Source organism: Gavia stellata, chromosome 8 (assembly GCF_030936135.1).
Source record: "Gavia stellata isolate bGavSte3 chromosome 8, bGavSte3.hap2, whole genome shotgun sequence".
In the NCBI taxonomy this organism is placed as follows: domain Eukaryota; kingdom Metazoa; phylum Chordata; class Aves; order Gaviiformes; family Gaviidae; genus Gavia; species Gavia stellata.
In genome coordinates, this window is record NC_082601.1 from 43,238,526 (window position 1) to 43,261,188 (window position 22,663).

The window sequence follows — 22,663 nt, forward strand, 5'->3', positions numbered from 1 at the left end:
TGGACACGGCACTGCGTGGAAGGGGCCATCCCACTGCTCTGAGCTGCTTGGAAGCTGCGCCGAAGCCCTACGGACATTAAAATGGCGCTAGAGATATTTCACACACACACTTAGGAAAGCCACAAAACAGATTCAAGACTTCTCGGGGCGGGTGGGAAGTGTGTAGGAAGATGGCAGCTTGAAATCAGCAAATTATTAATTGGGAGCTGCTAGAAAAAGCATCCAGAAACCCCACGCTACTGCAATCAGAAGTGTCCGTGCCAAGTCTGAGCACTTGCTCCTCTCCCATGCTGCTGGTGAGACTTTTTTTCCAGCAGAAAACAACAGATACGAGTCTCTGGGTTACGCTTTTGGCTCTGCTAAATAGCCACAAAGATGAAAAGGCTCTGAACTAGGGCAGATTGGACAAAATAACCCAGACGTTCAAGTCAGCGATTCTCTGCCTCACAAGAAATGCTGCTTTCATAAGTAGGACTCTCTGGAGAGGAGACATATGCTGCCTGGAGTTATGAGCTAACATCTTTAAAGAATATTTTTGTTTCATGCATTACGGGCCTTGAACTCTCTTTAAATAAATTTAAAGTAATGCCTTTTCCTTCATAACGCCTTTCCAAATCCGTATTACATGTGTTGAAGATCATAAAATAGAAGGCTTATTATATAGAAGACAATGTTATCACAGCAATTAACACATTTATATAAATGCATGTATATGTATCGAATATATGCACACACATACACAATTATTGTCCTAAAACAAAAATATATTCCATTAGTTTACATGAACAGCAGGTAACAGCACGTTCAGTAAACACACGATATACCAAAAAAATATTGAGAAAAATTAATAAATGGTATAAAGAGGACCTGAATTTATCTGGAGATGGTCAAGCTGGGAATACCTTTCTGTAAGCTTTATCCTCCCCTCTTTTAGGGTGGGAAAGAGTGACTGTAAATTGGCAATTTCCTTAGATGGTGCGTTCCTGATTTCCCACTACAAAACTGCCTTCCCTGCTTACTGGTGACACTGGTGATCCAGAGGAGCTGCCTCTCCCTGCACCGTAACAGGGACATTAATTCAGTGCACCACACAGCCTGCAGAAGAAAAGCCCGAGGTGGGCACCAAAGAGGATGAACCGCCCTCAAACAGCCCGCGTATGAAACAAAGCTGAGGCAGGGGAACAGGGCCACAGGGGTTTGCTCTCCCATCGCGTTCGGGGAGCGCACCCATCCCTCCGCCCAGCTCAGGAACTGCCGCACGCAACCCACTCCGTGGGCTGCAGTCTGGAGAGGCATCGGCCAGCTCCTGGTAGTCACAGCACGTGGTGGTGCACAGCACTCCCCAGCAGCCTTCACCTTTCATTTCTAGCTTAGGTCATTCCCTGAAATGATTCAAATGCCTTAAGTATAAGATTTGCTTCTTGTGCCAAGTCACTTCAAGACATTAACAGCAAGGTGGGGTCTCAGGATGACGAAGCTGGCAGCGGCCAAGCAGTGCCGGTGCCGGCAGAGGAAGAGGAGTCTGCCGGTGTGTCCCGCGCTCCGAGGCATTCACCGCTAACAAAACGTTCATATTCTCAGTTTCTCATTTCCTAGAACTAGTGCGCGTTATTATCCTGAACATATTATCCTACCTGTATGTTATTTAAGACAAAAAACCCCATGATTTCATACTTTGCTAAATGACAAATGCCTCCATCAGCTTTGGTTGCATTTTTCCAGTGTTTTACACTGACAGCTATTTTTGTTTTCCTTTCCTCCAGCCAGTGATGGAGAAACCAGCCCTGTTCATCCCTCATATGTTGCCATGCTGCCTTTTGCTGGCACAATGGCATCCGGAGGCAGTGCTGCAGTGACAGCCCCGTCAAACCCACAGTGCACATCAATGACCTCCCTGAAAAATCAATTCTGGCCCATATTTCAATACGCCCAACGCCCAGGAATTGTTCATCCTTTGTACATCAGGTGCCAAGGAGCAGCTGAAAACACTTGACATTTGTCAATTTTGATATTCTAGATGAGATTCCCCCTACACTGTGTACGGTTTTTCACTTCTTGAATTGGAAATGCATCAAGGCAAAGCCGATCCCACCAGTATTGAAGTGCTGTACAAGAAGGACTTCATCCAAACTGAAGCCTTTGGACAGGCTTTCAGCACAAAACCAGCATGCTCATACGTGAACGGACCCGCAGAACAGAAACGTGCCTCAGCTGCAAGCTCTGCATCAACCCATACTCAAAACGGCACATTCGACGCAACTTTGGCCGACGGGAAAACCCCTCGATCTGCTGCTTCTCCGGGCACTTCTCTGCCAGCGGGATCCTGCAGGCCAAGCAAGCGGAAGCAAAGAACAACCCCAGTTTATGCAACTCCTACCCTTTCCTAGCCATGAATCTTGTGTTTTGATCCCTCTCTGCTATACGTTAAGACGACGCTGAGTAATGCAAGAGAAATCCTTGCTGCTTTGCCTCTAATTCCTCCTCAGTACTCGAGACATGTACTTTGACAGTTCTCGATGAACATACTGTTCTCAATCCACAGTTTAAAATTCATCTGTGCCCTTGCATCGTTGTCATCCTGTACTCCTGTCTCCGGCATACATGAGGTTTGACCTTTTCAGATTTACATTTACTGCGTTCAGAGTCTTTGTGAGCTCTGTTACAGAGAAAAATGAACCGAGAGGAATTTCTGGAATGGTGACTGGACTACTGATGTTTCCTAGGGCAAAACACACACTGCTTGTATTCCAGCTTCCTAACACCCTGGTAAACAAGAGAAAATTGAATAACAAAAGGAACCTAACTAGCTGGAATCTTCCGAAAGATGGAAAACAGACTTCCACGGCTGCCCACACTAAGTGAACTGCTTGGGCAGTTAATGTTCAAGGGTAGCACAAACAATGTTCCAAATGAAGAATGCAGCAGAAAAACAAAAAAGCAGACCAGCAATTCTAATTCCAAGTGAAGAAAAGCCAGGCACTTACTTCCCAAAGTGTCCCACCACATATCCAACCTCACGTTTCTCCTTTTCCTTTGTGCTGCAGATGCCCTTATTTATTTTCACGGGGTACTTAATTTATATAGACACCTTCCATCCAGCTGCCTCAGTACCACCCTGAGTTACAGTGTCTTCCCAGGCTGTGGGAACCCCTAGCCTGGAGCAGACCTTCCTCTCCACCACCAGCCCCAAGAAGGAGGCATGCACGCTTTTCCTAAAGCATCGGCCACTTGTAATAGACACTCAGACCCCAAAACACTGGATTTACCAGCGCTCCCACCCTATGTGACCACACATGTACAGTTGCACAGGAGTGCAGAACCAGGCTCTTGGATAACAATGATCCTTCTTAGACGCACAATATCTTTAGGCTGGGCTATTCAAAGTATCACCACAATCAGGCCTCCTCAGTCCTAAATGCTCTTCAGTGCTACAAGCCACATCCAAAAGTGCTACCAAGAAAACAAAACAGAAGACACCATCAGCACTAATACTAAGTTATGGCATGAAGGAGTTTTCAGGAGAAAAGACAGCCCTCTTGGTCAGCCATCATACTAAGAATGAGTTAAGCCTTTTTATGTATTTCATTTTTTAACATGTTGATCATTGAAAATAAAGACCATGAAGAGGAAGACCTGGGCTAAGTTCAAGGAATGGCAGCATCCCCCCAAGCATCTTCTCCACATAGATTCCCTACGCCAGACCTGCCACCTCACGTTGCAGCTTGTCACCCTGCAAATCATCAGGCTCCTACAAAATGCTCAGTCTCAAAATAATTCTCCCTCAAAACAAATTCATCTGCAATGTATAACGAATCGGTGAGATTTAAAACAGTTTATATTTAATCACCTGTTGATATTTCCAGTGCTGTACACTGAACAGACAGGAAAGACACAAATATGCACGTACAACAGTTACAAATCAGAAGCACTTGCCTCTGCTTTTTAGCATTTTTTTCCTGAACTACTACTACCACGCACAGTTTATCCATCTTGTCTTCCATCAGTAAAACCTATTGATCAGTGTCAGCCACAAAAATCCAGCAAAAAGGTAAAGAGAGCGGTAAGAAATTGATAGCTAACTGCAATGGAGACAGCTCATGGGGCAGAGGACATGGGAAATCAGTCAGAAGGGAGAAAGGCAGCACAAGACTCTAGGAAAGGTGCAAAGAAGTAGAAAATAGGACACAGCTGGTAAAAAAACCCACCTTGATAGTTCTGCTTGGGGCTAACAGCCAGCTCGCTTTTAGCATTTCTTCGAAAGCTCTACCTGTGAAAGGCAGAGTTTACAATATCTATAAGCTTTTGCGCAAAGTAGCTAAAGAAGTGAGAGCCATCAGCAGAGCTTTGCCACACCGGCGGGGTGAGGACCCAGGGACCACTTGGTACTACAGTCCCCTGCCCTTCCAAAATCAAGCACCAAGACAGGGTCTGGGTGTTTTTCTGGCAGCTTGAGATATGCTGTACCCACAGTTCTCACAACCTGAGTGCCCTGTCCTGAAAACACAGCCGAGGAAGCGGAAGAAGTACCTTTAAGTTTTTAAAGGATGGCTGATTTTTTTCACCCCAAGAAATTAAAAACTGTAGTGCACCAAGAAGAAAACAAATTATCAATGGGCTGCAAAGTTATTTCACTCATTCTTAAATTGTGGTTACCACCACAAAGCCCATAGTCGATCATCTGTGGCTAACTGGAGCTCCAAAGAGACGTGAGGGAAGAAGCTGGTGTGTGTAACTACTCATGAACCCCTAGCCAAAAGGCCCCAAGCAGACTGTCCCCCAGCGGCTGGCCATGTGTCACTGCCGGGGAGGGGACACCTCAGCCCTGCAGGGCGGCACGGCTCAGTGACCTGCGCTCAGCCTCGCAGAGTGGCTAAAGATGCTCTCCGCAAGCAAGGAAAACCCATTCTGGTATGCCTAGAGAGAAAACAACAAACCAACCACAAACACTTGGTCTACATCACCCTAGACTTAAACCCGTAGAAGTATTTGGAAGTGTTAAAAACCACCCCAAAAATATTTGCTCACCTTCCCTCTGGTTGAGGACAGCTCTCATGTTGCAATGTATATGGCCTGCAACAAAGCTGTTGACTCTTAGATGCGGGCCTGGAGATCATATAAAGCTGCCGTGATTTCCCAAAGTTACAGGGCCATGAGTTTTCTGCACTGTAGTCTGTGTTGTAATGTAAATTTTAAATCATACTCCATGGGTTTTTTCATAATGCCTCGGGAAAACAACCAGCCCCAAGAGACTCAGGACAAAACCATTTAGAGAGTATTAGGAACACCACATGCGTGTGCACTTTTCACTAAATACTTCGAAAAACAAAGTCACTCAATAGCAAGTACACAGTTCTGTGACTCAATTGATATTTAAAAATTATATAGGTGACTGAATAGTTCCAGCCATTTGAATGATTCACCCAGATGCTTTGAGTAAGCTTTAGAAGAGCAGGGCTTTTGGGGTGGGTTTTTTGTTTTTGTTTTGTTTAATTTAAGTGCTACCTGATGGAAACACAAGGAACAGCAGAGCAGAGAAAGTTTAAATCACACAAACTCAGATTTCACCCAAAGGGGTAAACAACAACGCAAATACTTTGACCTGAAGACCATAACAAGCCCCGAGACACACGTGCTGTCAGACATCAGGTCAGGACTTCTGTATGTAGACATATGTATTGGAAAGTGCATACATCCCCAATTGCCAGCGAGTGGGGAAGGAATAGCTTCTGCATCCCAGTCACAGGCAGAAGCAAAACCAAAAGAGCAGCCAATAAAACACAGTTTGGACCATGAGCGAGCATCACTAGCAGATGACATGGTGCGTTCTCCAGGCGCTTGCTGTCTTCAGAAAGGGCTTGCCAGCCTGGTCTCTTCTTGCTTCACTTCATTTTCACTGAAACAAATCACAACCATTCATGGATAGGAGCTAACTCCTACCTCAGTGCCATAAATTCAGATTCTCTGTCTGCAGCTGCACCCTGCAGCCACGGGAGAAGACCTGAAACCTGGAGCCATGCGCAGCTTTAGTGAGGTAGAGAGCTCAACTGCTGCACTTGAAATCCTTGGGATCAACGAAAGACAGAAGAAACTTGCCGTTTCCTTTTCCGTAACCGTCAATGGCAGCTGTGACCAGGCGGGCACCTCCATGCTCAAGAGCGCTGGAAGCTAGCAGCCCTGCATTTTGCCTGAGCGAAGCGGGGAAGAACAAAGCAAAGAAACACCAGGAGGAGGGCACAGGAGCGGGGGGCCTTCAGAACAAGGCTCCTCCAGAAGCCCACAAGCCTCGCACACAACTCCATCCAGACTCACCTCTTCCTCTACAGAGCGCACCGACGCACAAATACACAGCAGACAGGGTGAATATTGCAAGTTGGTTTGGGTTTCGGACTGCTGGGGGAGAAGTGGAAAGAGAGGGTTCTTCATGCACAGCTTTGGTGGCTCTCAGAGGTGGGGAGCTCGGCCAGCCCTCGCCTCGGGGAAGGGCAGTCAATCTGCTCCTGCTATGCTGGCAGCACCTCACGCCGGGTTCCCTAAACACACATCAAATGATTAATAAAACCACGTAAGGCAAAGTTATTTTTACTCCTGCGGACACCATTAGAAACGCAAGCCATCCCTTTCAATATGGTGGTTTTTATTATCCCCGTAAAATTATTACCTGTCCTCGAAAGTAGATACTATATATAAAAGCCATCAAAAAGGACTTTGAACGTGCAGTTTAGAAACACACAGATCAATGGGGCTCTTGTTTACCCACAGTTTAGGAATCTTCCCTCTTAAGGAGGCATTGCACTGATCTGGTACCTGGCCGAGCTTTTATAAACGTACCGCCAGGCAGCACCCAGCAGCAGCTCCTCCACACAGAATAATGCACGCCTGCTACGTGAGACTGTGCTGCTGCACATACGTACACATGCCTATGCATGATATGGTGCTACTGCAATATATACGTGCATGTGCATAACGCAAGACACAACTACTTAAGGCTAATCCCAAAAAAAACCAGAATATATACAATACAACTGACAAATTCACAGCCACACATTCATGTTTGCCGCAGAGAGAAAGACCTGCTTTGAAAAACAACACAGCAGAATAAGGAAAACACAGCAGGCAGACTTTTAAACACTTGAGCTTTCAGAGCAATGAGTGGTATGGAAGAGAATAAGTTTCTTTCGTTTCTGTCACCAAGTGTTTCATCAGATGATGACTGCCATAAGAAGGAAAGGGGGAGAAGCATGTGGATATGGGTAGGGAGTGGACAAAAAGATGCTAACTCTGAGGTTTGACAGTACTTAAGCCTAAGAGGGAAAACTTGAGTGTCTCGCAAGATTCAGGGCAAGATTTTACCGTCATTAACTAATATCAAAAACAAAATAATTCCTTTCACGGCAGAATGAGAGCAGCCCCACTGCAAACCCTTTCTACCGTAGGGTCACAGCCCCCAAGATAACCTGAGCTATAACCTCCTCTCCTCCACACGACGGCCACCTCCATTTAAGGGTACCCCACACCAACACGTATGGCACACGTGGAGCTCAGGGCCCCAGAGCAGAAAGCTTGTGGATTGCCCGACTGGCTTTACCACCAATATCTCCTCTGCCACGAGCACTCACTTCAGCAGGTTCTGTTTCCTTCCCCGTCTTGCTCCTGCATCTCATTCCTGCCTCTGCACTAGCTTTTTGGTTGAAGCATAGCAACTGTTCTGCAGACATACAGTGAACCAGACCAGCAAGTGGATTAAATAAACAAAAACCACACTAATATGAAATAAGACCCATATTTTGAGGTACTACTAACTGATAGTAAGTCAATTAAGGGTAAGTTTAGACTTCCAGAGGACCAACCCTCTACAGGCTTTATTCAAAAATCAAAACACGTTCACCTACAGTCAAAATCCCGGCTACAAGTTCACATCATACACATACGTACAATTTCCACCCATTTCTGTCTGCATAATCCCCAGGGAGATCAAAGAGCCAGGCTTGAGACCGCACTCTGAAAGCACTTCAGCTGCTATGCTGCCGAAGCCTAAAAAGATTTTTGAAACATATGTAGTTATCTAATAAAAAACCTGAACTTCACTCAGTAAAACAGCACAAAACAGGAGGCACTGGCCTACAGATTTTGTGTTAACTTAATATTGACAGTTTTGAGCCCAGAAATATTACTTATAAAGAGTTAAAAAAAAAAAAACAACACCCCACACCATGAAGATTTTTTATTGCGAAGATCTTCAAAAAGTTGACGAGCAACTCAAGGACTCGGAAAGCTGGTGAAGAGCAGCAAAAACATCCCGAAAAACTTCAAACTGCAGTCTTAGGTTACAGAATGACAGCATCCTGGAGTATTTAACAATTTCCACTTAAGTCAAGCTCATAGAAAGATTTAACTTCAGTTTCCACTGAATTACTACCAAAAGCTTTCCTTTAGTTTAGGATGGAAAAAGTATTTCCCCGCCTACTTTTTCAGCTTGCTTAGGATACAGAAAGGAGATGAAGCACAAAGAAGGTGCCAAAGTTAACCATGGTTTGACTGATCACAGCTTTCCCCTTGCATTTGGGTCTCATCAGGGAGGGCAATTTCTTCCTCGGCACAGCTTTCTGCCTCTCCCATCCACCGGGCCACAAACTATCACAAAAGCAAGGCAAACCTAACACATGTCCCGCTTTGACTGTGTGCTTTGAACAAATGGGGCAAGATCTTTTACAAAATACCTCCTCTCCTCCCCTGCCCTAGATTCTCCTTGGGCAGACACACTTGTGGCGAGCAGCTCTCCTCCGGAAAGACCTCTAGCAGGGCTGTTCAAGAGCCTGCTCTAGCAGCCATCTCTGATCTTTTTTGGAGGCAGAAGTGTTATTGCTGCAGCCTGCGGTGACAACGGAGCAGAATCGAATCCTGGGCAAACTCACCACCATAGTGAAGTCCCATCCACGTCACCAAGGCCCCCCTTTTGCGTGCGCACAGGGAACCAGCTACCTCCTCCAGCTGAGCAGGCACCACCGGCCACGCATCTCCTCTTGTAACGCTGAGTTCGTGGTGTAAAGGAGATACCGAAACAACGCTGAGTTCATGGTGTAAAGGAGATACCAAAATGTGCTCGGGAGGGGATCGACACTGTGCAACTGCACCTACCGCTTGCCAAATCAGAAACACACTTCATCACAAAGCAGCTGCTGGGTTAAGACCTGCATTCTTCAACATTTCAAAGCTTGCATGGTTATAAGACATTTAAGGATAAACCATTGAACTGGTCACATGCAGGCTTAAAAAAAGCCAGCCCAGTACTTCTCTGGTTTTGTTAAGTCCTCCCTTTTCTCAGTCCAAGAACAGTCTTGGTTTCTTCAAAGCCTTTTGTAACACAGTGCCCTTTTACTCACTCATTAGCCTTAAGTGCAGCCATTGGCTAATTTCGAAATGCAGTTGTTCATAAATCAAAGTTCAAAAGGTGCTCAACAATAATTCAGTCACTGTAGCTGGCGATTGTTGATCTTACAACTTCGGTAACTTCTTAGCAGGAAAATACCCTTCTAAGAACGGCGTCAGTCTAGGCATACCACCAACTACTCTTTGGTTTTAGGCTATATCCTTGGGGTTTTGTTAGCCTGTGAAAGCAGGGTTAGGTGGCCAAGTACCAGTGAAGCACCAGAGGCTAAGCAGCCACTCGTCAGCTAGCGAGAGCTCAGCCAGCAAAGACCTGCAGGACAAGGAGAGTCAGAAGGTGCTAGTCTTAGGCCAAGGGCACTTCTGATGTCCAACCAAAAGACAACGAGGAATCCAAACGTGTTTCATTAAACAACTGCAATTTGACAAATATCCCACAAACCAGAGGAGAATTTCTGCTGTAGGGAACCGCCTGACTCCAGTGGACTTTTCCATCACGTCTCCCACTCCACACATCTACAAGTGCAGCCAGATTGCCTAAGGGCACCTCCCCAAAGCGCTCCTAAACACCAAGGTGGAACTAACGTTGCAACTTGCAAACATTTTTTTCTTCCTTATATAAAAGCTGTGTCTGCTTGTGGTTGTCTGTGACAAAACACAATGATAGAACAGGTCCCTTCTTTAATGTTCTCCTCCTTAAGCATATGAAAACAGGACGTTGTCACTTCGAAACCTCAAGGAAAGAAAGACACAGCTCCCACACGCACCCCCCAAACACCTCCTCTGACACATCTTTAATCAAAGAGAAAGGATCAATAAAAGATTTCAAAAAGAGGAAGGACCTATTTCCCCTAGTTTCAAGAGATTATTTTTTAAAATTACTTTTAATTTTATCTGTTTTACATTCACCGTTCCTATATGAAAGGTGTTTGAGTCAGAAACACTGCAGAGGAAGCAAGTACCTGGGCAGGAGCACCATGGCAAGGACGAACACTGTCCACGTCATAGCTCTGCCGTCATTAGACGACAAGGACCAACAGGCAGAGTAGTGTGACCAGGCTCTTCAACCAAGCTACTTCTGTTTTATTAATAGTATATAAAGAAAAGCAGGTTTCTCAGTCATATAATCTATAAGCATTAGCAAATGCATGGAACACTCCTCTGCCACCACACTTAACGCGGACAAGAAGAGTCCATCCCGTTGACCAGCGCAAGGATATGGAAGAGCATGGGGATGACTCTTGTAACAACTCAAAAAAAAAAAAAAAAAAAAAGAGATCTGCATAAGGATAAAAGTGATAACGGCTGGGCATATGAGAGTTCTTTGCAACATTCAGGAAGATTGTTTCCTCTCTACCTCCAAGTAATTTCATAGATGCTATGAACTACCATACTGCAAATATATGACGTAACGAACTGATAAAACAGCTGCCTCCTGGCTAGTCTGCCTCCGAGGATTAAAACCAGCTAGCAATGACATCCCCAAGTCTGGAGGAAGAGGCAAGCAGGCGTGTTACTGTTCATTTCCACAGGGAAACACTAAGGTTGTCCAAAAACCGGACAGTTAAAACCAGCCAAAATTTACGATCGGAGAGTCCAGAAGAGGAAAATACGGGTAGGAAAAAAAACCCTGCATGCTCTCTGGTGTTTTATCAACACTTATTGATTTACTTTAAAAGTTGGGTAGAACACGAGTAATTGATAGACTGCCATATGCCTATGTGCTGCATCTGCTACAGCAACTTATAGTTATTTTATTACCTTCTTTGGGAACTGAATGAGATAAGGATCAGCATCCTGACACTTGGAAATTAGCTCGTTTCCATGACTGTCAGCAGGAAAGCAAGAATTAATCCTCTAATTTCAGCCTGCAAAACAGTGAGAGCAAGTCCAATGAAGAAAAACAAATTTGTTTCTGTGTTTGTAAGAGGGGGGAAAAAAAAAGTGTTTGGAAGAGCAGTGGCCTTATTATGCTGGCAAGCCTACAGCCCATGAGATCAATGTTTTGATGAGCACAAGGACTGGTGCCAGAGGGGGACGGGAAGAAGCAGAAGAGACTTCAATGAGCTGGAAGCGTGGAGAGAGGAAGAGGCAGGGAAAAGTAGTTTGAGAATGAACTAGGTCAAGGGTGGGTTTAGGACGAGGGAAAGGAAAGCATGCTTGCACAGGAACACCAGAGCTAGGAAAGACCTCAGATATGGGTCCTGAAGGCTGGGAGGAGACATGAAAGGAGGAAAAATGGTCAGTCTCACCTACAAGTTAAAGGAGGTTTACTCTGGACCTTGCATGCAACAAGACAGCACGCACCTTGCAGTTTGCCAACTGCTAGGCAAACCTTCACCAAGAGGGCTTCAAAAGGGACCAAATAAAGCCTCAGCGTATTTCCAGGAACAGCTCTGTAACTCTTTTAAAGATCTCTAGCTAGGTACCAGTGACTTTAAGTGAAGGGCTGATAAGACTGTTGTGGGTTTTGGGGTTGTTGCTTTTTTTATAACACCTCTCCAGAAGACTTTCTGCTTATCAGCAGCATAAAGTCGTGTCCCACCCCAAGGCTGAGTTTGCCAAAGGGATTTATTTCTGGGCTTGCAATCCGCTTCGAGGTGGGAGCTCTGTTTCAGCATTGACATTGCCTGGCTCGCAATCCTGCTGCAGTCACAGTTTCTAGGTCAGAAAGTACAGACTTACTGTCTAAAAGTATAGATAATTCTGCAAGAAAGGACTCCCACATTTGGAGATACAGAAAGATGATTCTGTAATGAATTTAGTTTAAGTTCTTATTAAAAAAAACCCCAACAAATAATTAAATGTAAAGACAAATCTGTATCCCTTTACATAAAAACACTCATCACAGCAACCTCAGGGATAAACTCCGTGCTTACACAAAGAAACCTGCATATATCAGTCACTGGAACACAAGCGCAAACCTATAGATTCAAAGAGTTCAGTAACAGCGTACCAGCAGGAGAGGTCTGGGGGACTGGAAAGAAAAGCACATCAACTTCTCATCTCCCACTTAAAACACAGGCTCTCTCCCCAGAGTTTGAGCCTGGCCCACTGAGCCCAGTTTCAAGATCTGCTCGAAGCAGTCACTCGCACACTTGCCTTGCTCTTGTGTTCCAAACTGCGAACAAAGCCTCTCTTAAATGTGGTTTGATTGACGCAAATCAAGAGCTGAGCGGGTGATTCATAGTTGTCAGACCGTAACACTTGCACAAAAACAGCATGTGGACAAACTTGCTGATGCACTCAAATGCTCAGCACTATCATGAAAGGCTTTAGAGTCAGACGCAGACCACTCACGATAAGGTGGTTTTTTATTCCCCCTCCTCCCCCTCAAAAGACATTTTGGATTTTCCTAGGTAACAGAGTTGTAATAAATCTTCAGGCATAAATGTGTAATTAGCATCTTGCTGTACTTCCCTACAGCTTGGCAGGAAGGATTAGTATGTCAAATAGAGTTACGGCGTAATCCCAGTGGAGTTAAGGGATAACCCATAACCAGAGCCCACTGATTTCCTGCAGTTTGACAGCAGGGCTGCCGCACTGTCAGACACGTATTTTGACCGTTCTATTCCCAACCTAAGTCTACTCCCTCTCCCTCCACGGTAAAGACATTTTCCCTCCTCTTTTCCTTTCCCATGAGCTTAACAGGAGCGTGAAGAGCAGGACGAGACAGGTCTGTGGCTGGGGACAGAAACATTTTTGCCCCATTTCATAAGGGTGCCTTAAGGGAAGAGCTAAAAGCAGCATCTGACCTGACGCCAAGCTGCAGCTCTCCTTGCTGACCCTGAACCGGTCCCACTTTCCTTGCACTTCATGCAGGCTCTGCATAGGGTGTTCACAAATGTAGATAAAGCTGGGATCTTTCTATACTCTCCATGCATCTCGGTCCAACATACCTAGAAGAGACACCATGAATAGCAGACATGACTTGACTCCATGTCTTCATCCTCAGAGCAGTCCAATTGGAAAGTCTGCAGTCTAGAGCCATGCCGTGAGACAGCTGCAGCCTTCTCTTGAAGGAGCTGACATGCTTTCACAGGAAGATGGTTGAGTCTGAAGCACGCTTCCTACTTCAGCAAGCCCACATCTGCCCCAAAAGGAGAGATGGGTATCCTACCACCACACCCACAAGGCTTACAAAAGCACTCAAGGAAGTCAGACCTTCTGACTAGACTCTGGATTTGCAAATTTGGGAGAAACAGCATAGATCACAAAGACCTCAGTTCTCCTCCTAGCTGGAAGAGGGTGGGAAGCGGGGGAATGAGCTGCTGGGCCACAGGACGGTCCCTGCCACCAGCAGCAGGCTGGTGCTGTGGTGCTGTAGCTCTCCCCACCACACACAAAGAGAGCATACAAACTTCTACCATAATTAACTCATGACACCATTATGTTCCTGCAAACAATTAGGAAACGAAAGAGAATATACAAAGATCCCGCCAACAACACAAAATAAAGTGAAGGTAATGTTTCATACCAACCTTTTCATAAACCATTTCAAGACAAACACGACTGTAGGTAAGAAGATTCAAACAAGCATGACTTCTGAAGTAACTCTTAAATCCAAGATGCACCTTGATGACACTCAGGTTCCCAAGGTACCTAGACCAACACTTATCTCTTCTCCAGCAGTCTGCCTAAATGAGGCACCATCTTTCACGCTGACGGGCTGGAAAAAGGTGTCAAGATGTGCCCAATGGCCTGCACCAAACCGATGCTCCCCGATCTCCAGCTCTGCTAGCATGGTAATCCATCCCAAAGCCTCTGGATCCTGAGCTGGCTTTCCTGGAACAAGCCTATGTTCTGCACCTGAGCTCCCAAAAGGGACTTCCTGATCCATGCATCACCCACAGCCCTCCTGCTCCTGGTGTTTTGAAGCCTCCCCCATCACCACGTGCATTTCCCAGCCCCTCACCTCTCCTTCCAGCTGGAGTCTGGACCCAGCAGCCTTGTAACGACCCAGGGAAAGTGGCTCCCCAGCTTCATTCAGGAGTGGGTAAAGCAAAGGCTAAGCAATGGAAGTGCCCACCATCCCAAGTCCACAAGGCTCACCTCCTCCCACCATTTTCTTAAAGTTAGCTGGAAAAAAAAATGCTAAACCAAGCTGGCAGCTCTCATCCAGGATCCCAGGAGAAAACAGAATGAAAACAGCAAGTACCTTAGACACCGGGTACATACACATCAATGTTTCAGTTTGGGCCAGTGCACTTCAGAAGGGCATCTCCTGGGACACACCACTTACAAACCTGAACATGGTTTATCTCAGACACATTTCAGCACACAAACTAGATTTCTTGGCAGAAAAATTAACCCAGGAGAGGTTCTCCAAGAGCACATCTAATGGACATTCTCCATTCGTGGATATTCAGTCCACACAACTAGATTAGAGCCGGTAGGAAGTGAGTCCGTCAGACACGTACACACCTTGCAGCAACAGCCCCTTCCCAGCATGGACACAGCCCAAGTCACCCTGTCTGCTCCTGCACAAAGCTGCCCGCCCAGAGTCCCCCCACAGCCTGGACCCAGTCCTGCCTTTGCCACTTACCCATTACTGTATTTAAACGGTGCTCCTCCACCCCAAAGAAGATATTTTAAATTTAACCATAAGACCTAAAAGAGTTTTCAGCACAACACAACTCTTCCAGCTGGCTCCAAAGGAACAAGTCTAAAAGGTTGGAGGTGCTCAAGTTCAGCACCTCTGCATTACTACAGTTGGGACCAGCCTAAGGAGAAGTCATTTCACTGACACAAGAATATCAGATCTAACTTGTCAGGATGAAAACAGTTAGAGAGAGGAGGGCAGAAAACAGAGAAAGAAGATTTCTCAGAAACACATTATAATGAAAGAGTGAATTATAGCAAGTTTAATACCGCAGCACTGCAGTTGTCACCCCTCCTCGGTTTCTGGTTTAGTCATCATTAAAAAAGCCACAACTCAACGCATGAAACCCTCATGAAGTTAGTTGATGAAGCACCGCAGCGAGTTGCTGAGAAGGAAATTAAAAAGCTAATTTGATTTGATATTTTTCAGTATAAACACATTTGATCTCACATTGTTTTTAAGCGCTATGTCAAATACACGAGCCAGCAGAGTTGAATGCACTCTAGAGCTCCAGGTATTACAAGCCACTAAAATAACTGATGCTCAAAAACCTTCTGGCAGCTCATACTTGAGAGTAGGTAAAAATGCAAGTAAGACTGCAGACAATGAGGTGCTATCAAAGGGACAGCACTAGAACAAATTATTTAATCTGAGCTTCAAAAACCTAAGAACTGCTATTTTTTTATAGTTAGCTCACAGGAAACTCTCCTTTCTCTGCTTATAGTAAATTATCTGGTTGGAAGTCTTTCTTTAAGTAGGGTTGAGTTCTTAATTGCTATGAGCAAACTAGTAAGTGCCCATGCAGTTATGGCAGGATTTTTTCCCCCGTTACATTGCTGCCCAAGAATCTGGCAGGATGTGGCTTCAGCTGTGCTCTCCGAACAACAGATCGTTTCTTATTTCATTGCCCAAACGAAGAGAGGAAGGGATTTTTCAGGCAGGACCCTACAAGCAGCTGTCTGCAAGTGTCAACAGCTGGAAGTTGAGGCACATTATCTTAAAAATAGAGAAGGCAGAAGATCAACATGTGAAGATCAGGACAAGGTGACAGACAAGAACAAATAAATACTTTCAAATATCATCCCCATAGCTCTTAGGGTTTGGATTTTAGGAAACCATCAGCGTGACTAACATATTTAGGAAGTCCAGAAATGAAATCTTGCGTTGTTTTTGGCTTAGTGCAGGAAATCAGCTTTAATGACAACCTACAGTTAGCTCTGTAGTAATTTTCTTTCTGCTTCATTGACATACATGACAAGACTTTATTAGCAGGGCTAAAATTAAAAACAAAACATTTTTCCCAGCTGCAAAGAATGCTTAAGCATTCATTGACACCCCGTGAAAAGAGACAGAAAAAAAATATTTCAAAGCAATTCCATCACCTTTTTGCATTTCAGCTTTTCCTAGTATTTTACATCAGAAGTTTTGTACTCGGTACACCCATGACCACAGATTTTTCATCAAGATTAGCTGCTGTGAAAAACGGTTGTCAGAAAGGGCAGCATGTATTGTTATATCACAAATAAAATCGCAACTTATAACTCAGAAAACCAGCAAGAACACACTCAAAAGGAATACCACTGGGCAATACTGGTTCCGACTTTGCTCAACATTTTTAGGATTTCACACAATCCAATCACCAGTGTTAGAAGAATTGTCTGAATAGATGCAAGATTTTTATAGGATGGGAAGTTGATTTTGATTTAAACTGCTTTCCCCATATTTGCCAGCTAAACACCATACAATTTATGCTTATGTATGGGGAGTGGGGGAAACCCCAGATACCATTACTACCATGATTTAAGCTTCAAGACTTCAAAGTCCTGCCCACCCCCAATCTGAAACAGTTTGTGCAGTATCACCCCGATGACTTTGTCCCTCATTCCCTCCCAATCAAGATCATCCTTATTGCACATTTTGTTTGCTATTACGTCAGATACCTCATTTTACTGGCTTTTCAGAGGCTCGGGTGCTACCTTGAGCTACCCCGGACTCCCTCCGAGAAGCCAGAGGCAATTCGGGATCCCCAACACTGTACAGCTCAAGAACTTCCTATAGGACTCATCTAACCCATAAGCAGCACCCAGACGCCTCCGAAGCACTATGGCTGGGACCCCACTGAACAGCCCCCCAACAAAGCCTCCTGCCCCACTGATTTTTCCACTGCCCTAGATGGGCATAAAGCATGGTTTAGGGAATGCTGTTCGCAGAAAGATTTTAAAAACCAAAACAAGCTCAAGGGATGCCTGGCAGGCAAAACCTTTGCTAGCTGCAGCTGTCCCCTTTAAAAATTGTGGAAGGATTATTGAGTATCAAACAGCAAACTAGTTCAGAGTAGCCTAAAACCCTTTCACTTTTTAAAACCTTTACTTGTTTTTTTCATTTTTTTTTTTTTAATGGCTCCTATTTAACAGAGAAAAGACACGGTGCAATCTGAGGTGATTTCTCCTGAATCTGACTTTTTTTAAAGGCTTACATCACAAGAGTTTAACACTGTTGAAGAATATAATTCAAAAACAGTCCTCCCAAGCAAAATCCTATTTGGGCCATGCTTCCCAGCTCCCTCACACAGTCTTCCAGACAAGACTAGCATCCTGGTACTCTTACCAGGAGAGCTGCTTTGCACAATAAAAAAAAAAAACCTCTAGAAGCAACATTCACAACCTAAGCCAGTCAAACAACTCACTACCAGTAACTACGTTATGGCAACAAGACCGGTTTACATTTGGGGAAAAAAAGCTGCCTTGTTTATTTAGAAAGGGTCTCATTTCTAGCAGAGATCTTCTTTTTAAATCCTGTGCAGGAACAACCTATGTTCCTCCCTCCCAAGTACCTCTCTCTTTTTTCTAACGGTCTTGAATGTTTTAAAAAAAAAAAAAAAAGACAGCAAATTACAGCATCTAGCAAGTAATGTGGTTGGAGGTTTTATCGACACTTGTTTGGCACGACCAGGACGGCTCTTACGGCTTTACCACTTGTGAATAACGGACACATTTAAATCTAGAGTCACTAAAACACATATGCTATATAAATATGAGAAGTATATTCAGAGTGCAGATCTTCTTTAGGGTGTTCCCCACCACCACCGTAATTAACGTTAAGAGGTGGCAAGAGCTGGTTAAGCAGCAAGGGCAGCACTAGAGAATTTATTGCCACGTTAGATTTCTCAGAACAGCAACAAGACGAAACACACCTGTACAAGGAACTGCACTCACACCTCTGGAAGAGTTGCACATGGATAATTTCAAATTATCAAATCTGAAGCAGAAGTATGGGTTGTTTTTTTGTTTTGCTTTAGGAGTCATGTTTGAAAAGTTTCAGAGATTTGGAAGGAAAAAAAAGTGCAAAACCCCGAAAAGATTTTGATTGAGCCCTTCTGTCTGACATTAGAGAGCCTCTGCTTTAGAAATAGAAAGGAAAAGGAATAGAGAAAGGAATAAGAAATAATGATTATGGAAAGCAAACTTGGTTTTGGTAAATCACCAGAGTCCTGTTGGGGAGGAAAGTTACCCAAGCAAGTGATCCAGCAGCACAGCAAAACCCTCCCAGGACTCCCCAATCCAACTTCAATGGGAATGCTCACGTAGAAACTTCCCAAACCCCCATTATGGTAAAAAAAAAGCCACACCACCATCCCAATTTACGGGAAGTCAGCAAAGGCAGAGTCCTTGACATGGTCATCAGTCTCTTCATCTGGCTTTCAAAAAGCTTACGGTGCCAGTATGGCTCACGGTACGATCCGGAAAAAAAGAAAGCTTTACTGTCTGTGTAATGAGTTACTAGACTATGAGGGGAAAATAGGATGAAGCAATTAAAAAAAAAAAAAAATCAGGGCTCACCATAAACGCCATGGCTCAAGGCTGCAATACCTTGACTCCTCTGTACTTTGTGTAGCTGAAACTCTTAGTACCTGTTTGTTTATTTTTTTCATGCTTGTCAAATATTCTGATTAAAAACATGTCAGCCACTTAAATAAAGCAAGTATTGCGACCGCCATGCAGAAACGTATCTCCAGAGCTGACCTCAAGCATGGACCTGACACATGCAGTTTTAATTACGACTTAAAGAATCACCAACTCTGAATATATAACGTAAAACTGGAGAGAATTTTCTAGATGTACTAGGAATAGGAGTTGCTACAACAGTCCCAGAAGAGCTTTGGCTGATAAATCATTTATATTGCTTGAATATCAATTTGGCGATTAAGGTAAGAAATAAGAGGGAAGTGTTAATCATATGCATGAAATTCAGTATAGCAGAGTTCCAGGTAAGGAAGAGGCACTTTTCAAACCTCCGAAACAACGAACAGGAGTAGAGAGACTCTCACGGCACCTGCTTTCACCACTGTGGGAACTACTCTGACATAAAAGAGCAGTTTACCACATCCCTGCTTGCACCAGAACACAAAGGCGCTCAAGTTGGCACTTCTCGGAAGACGCTGCTGCTCGGCGTTGCAGCTATTTATAGCTAGCGTGGTTCAAGGTGCATGCTGCTGCAGACAAGCGAACGGCTTGTTTTCGCGGTAATTGATCTATATGGCGCGGATTATATAAACAGTTGTTTCTTGCTCATTTCCACTCCACCGGCATCTCCCAGGATAAAAATGCACTTGTCAATACAGCAGCTGCTATCAAATGGCAGAACTGTTAGCAGCTGCAAGGTCTTTAACTGGGAACTCTAGGTGAGTTTTGGAAAGATGTTCAGAAAATACAGCTGCGAAGCCTTCGCGTGCAGCTGTACGCAGACACAGAGAGCGGTAATCTCTTTCCACGCTATTCTTCTGCAGTTTAAAAAAAACCATAAAGCCAATTTTCTCAGTTTCCCTCTCTATAAATCCTTGTTTAAGCATATCTGCACTAGTCTTTTTGAATATTTTGATGGCAAACTTGGTTTCCAGATTCTGTTTTCGGAAAAGACAGTCCGATTTCTTTTAAAGCCATTACTTCTACTTCAATAGGTTATTATTTTCTGTAAATTTATCCTTACCTTTCTGCATCTCTGCATAGAAGACACAGCTATATTGTGCTCTGGAAGCAAACACAGTGTATCTGAAGCTGACCACCTCTCTCTTTTCAGTGCTGTAGGACTGTAACATATCGCTCTGCAGGGCTGCAAACCAGCCTGCCTTAAACAGTTTTCTGCAGGACCAACCCTTGAACGTCAAGAAAAGCGTTTCACTCCTTAAGACGGTGGAAAATCCACTCCGGCAGTGAGAAGACAAACCACCACGTGTGAGACAGCCGCCTTTTGGGGACCGCTGCTGCCCAGGCTTGGAGCACCAGAAATAGCTGGTGAGCGGGCAGAGATCAATGGGTGAGGTGGTCAAAGGTACGCAATAAACACAGGTCGCTACAACAGCTCACGTTTAGTGCCGACATACATATGCACAGAGCAGAGCTAAATTTGCCTTTGCAATTAACCCTAGTCCCCAAACAAAATGAAACGCAGACAACTCCCCTTTCCTCCCCAACCTGTTGCAGGAGAAAAAAAAAATGTCTTCTTGCACCTATTTATCACACCAAGCTTGACACAGAGCTGGCAGCTGCTTTTCCCACCACCACCATCCTCACACGAGGAGCAGGACACAGGGCTGGAGGCACATCTCCTGCAGGGCTGCCCCAGCCGAGCGCCTGCCTCTGCTGCTGCTCCCCTACAGCACTCTCCAATGATGGTATCTGAGCAAATGAAGGCTGGGAAGCTGCTATAAACAGGTAGAGAAGAAACAATCGAGTTGCTCGCCACACGTGCAAGTGCTTTGTTTTATCTGGCATCAACCAGGGCACACCTCATCTCTTTTAGGTTAATCAGATTTTCAGAGATTCATTGGAGCAGGACCCAAAAGCTGCAGTTTAACTCTATGGTATGAGGAGTGTCCCCAGCACAAAGATTCCTTATCATTTTTCAATTTTAAAATTTAATCACAGCTTGGAGAAGAGAACCAAGGCTGGAACCTGGTTAGCGTACATTCAGAGCTTGGGGCCCTGAAACTCACTTTCATCTACAGGTAGAAGCCACTGGAAGAGAGGGGAAAAACCAACCCCAAACCTTTGTTTTCCCATCAGTGATTTACCCAGTTTAATTTTGCTAGCTGTGCATTGCAAAATCAATGCTTACCTAAAGAGCTGCCTGCCTGTTGAGCAACACGGTCTATAACTCTGTTGCAACTGAAGCTGAGCGCACGGGATGACGCACTCTGGAATACCCCCTCTCCTCGCAAGCTCCCTCCGGGTTCAGCCCGAATAACTCAACCCTGCTTTTCAGGACCGCAGAAGGGAAGTGCAGAATACACCTATTGCAGAGCCAACTGCAAGAAACACAAACCCCTGCACACCAGTGTTCAGCTCCACTTTTCGCAACTCGTTTCTCTACCTTTGCGGACTAGTTTTGCTGTCCTTAACCGCAAGTATTCATTTTGTGATAAGCATGCACATCACGCCTGACCCTGGCAACAAGTCCGTGGGCCTTTGCAGAGCTCCTCAGAGGAAAGAAGTGAGAAGCCCACAGACATCACGGCTCAGGAATGACGTTGCAGAGAGAGACAGCTGAACCTCCTTTCTTTGCTGTGTCTTGAGACTGGAATTCCATCCCACAGGAGTTAAATCAAGTCCTGGTTCTACCCTGCGATAGCATCACTGATCGAGACGTTTATTTCACAGAGCTTAAGGGATTCATACAAGAACAGTAGCAAACAACCAAATGCAAAGTTTAATACTGGGTGTTGCTAGAGAAAACTCACCTCTTCAAGTCAAGGCAGCAGTGTACTACATTAGTTTAGCAGAGGAAAATAATTTTGGAGGCTCTCTTGCAATTAGTTCAAATGTAAACACCTTCGAACAGGAGCTTATTCCAAGATGCGATGTGGAAAGCACACCTGAATTGCAAAGCCATGCCCCACGGAGAAGATGACAGGTCAGAGGTCTAACGCCCAAACCCACCGTCAGTAGTGTCAGAGGTACACCAAAAGTGCCTTTGAATAGACGAGCGAAGAATGCCATTTTACAGGGACTGTGTGATCACTTAAATGCCCCATAAAAGCTGGAGGCTATTTTTCATCAATTTTAAACACAATAACTAAACTAAGGGCATTGCATTAGTCAGGAACACACATTCGCTCCCCTGATGATGTCTTTTGGGGTCCATAAGGTTCTAATCTGAGCATTTGTTTTAAAACCTAGAGGATCTCAACTGACCAGCCAGCACTAAAACAGCACGCCTACTTGCACAGAAATACCTAAATATCCGTTATTACACCCTCTGAGCCTGAAAGCCGCCTTCCCAAAGAACCATAAACCGTTCGACCTCCAAACTAACCCAGACTCCACAAAGGTTTTGCTGCAGCCTCAGCAGGCGAGAAGTCATTCGCCTCTTCACAGCCAGTATCTGAACAAGAAGTGCCCGGGAGGCTTTTTTTTTTCCTTTTACTTTAAAAGGAGCAAGCTCAAGTCAGCCCCAGCTGATTGTATGCAAAATATCTGTGTGTAAAGGAGTTATTCTGTTCAACCAGGGTTGTCCCTGCATATGTCACTGCTGGCTGCCGTCTCCCTCGGGGCAAACAGGGTACAGAGACAAGATGCTTGTTTCTGCACAGGAGATACGTATATGCATTTGTATATATGTGCATCTATGCATGTTCTAATTCCCATTTATCATTAAAACCCCATTAGTCGCTGATAGTGC

General features: G+C 44.8%; 1 protein-coding gene across 1 annotated transcript in view; it reads right to left on the reverse strand.

Moving 5' to 3' along the window:
* Positions 1 to 20,081, reverse strand: part of HDAC4 (histone deacetylase 4) — a 202,945-nt gene extending 182,864 nt beyond the window's left edge. Inside the window, exon 1 of the mRNA XM_059820822.1 lies at positions 19,973 to 20,081. Coding sequence (XP_059676805.1) covers positions 19,973 to 20,081 — 109 coding nt within the window. The remainder of the gene's footprint in view (positions 1 to 19,972) is intronic.
* Positions 20,082 to 22,663: the final 2,582 nt, after the last annotated feature.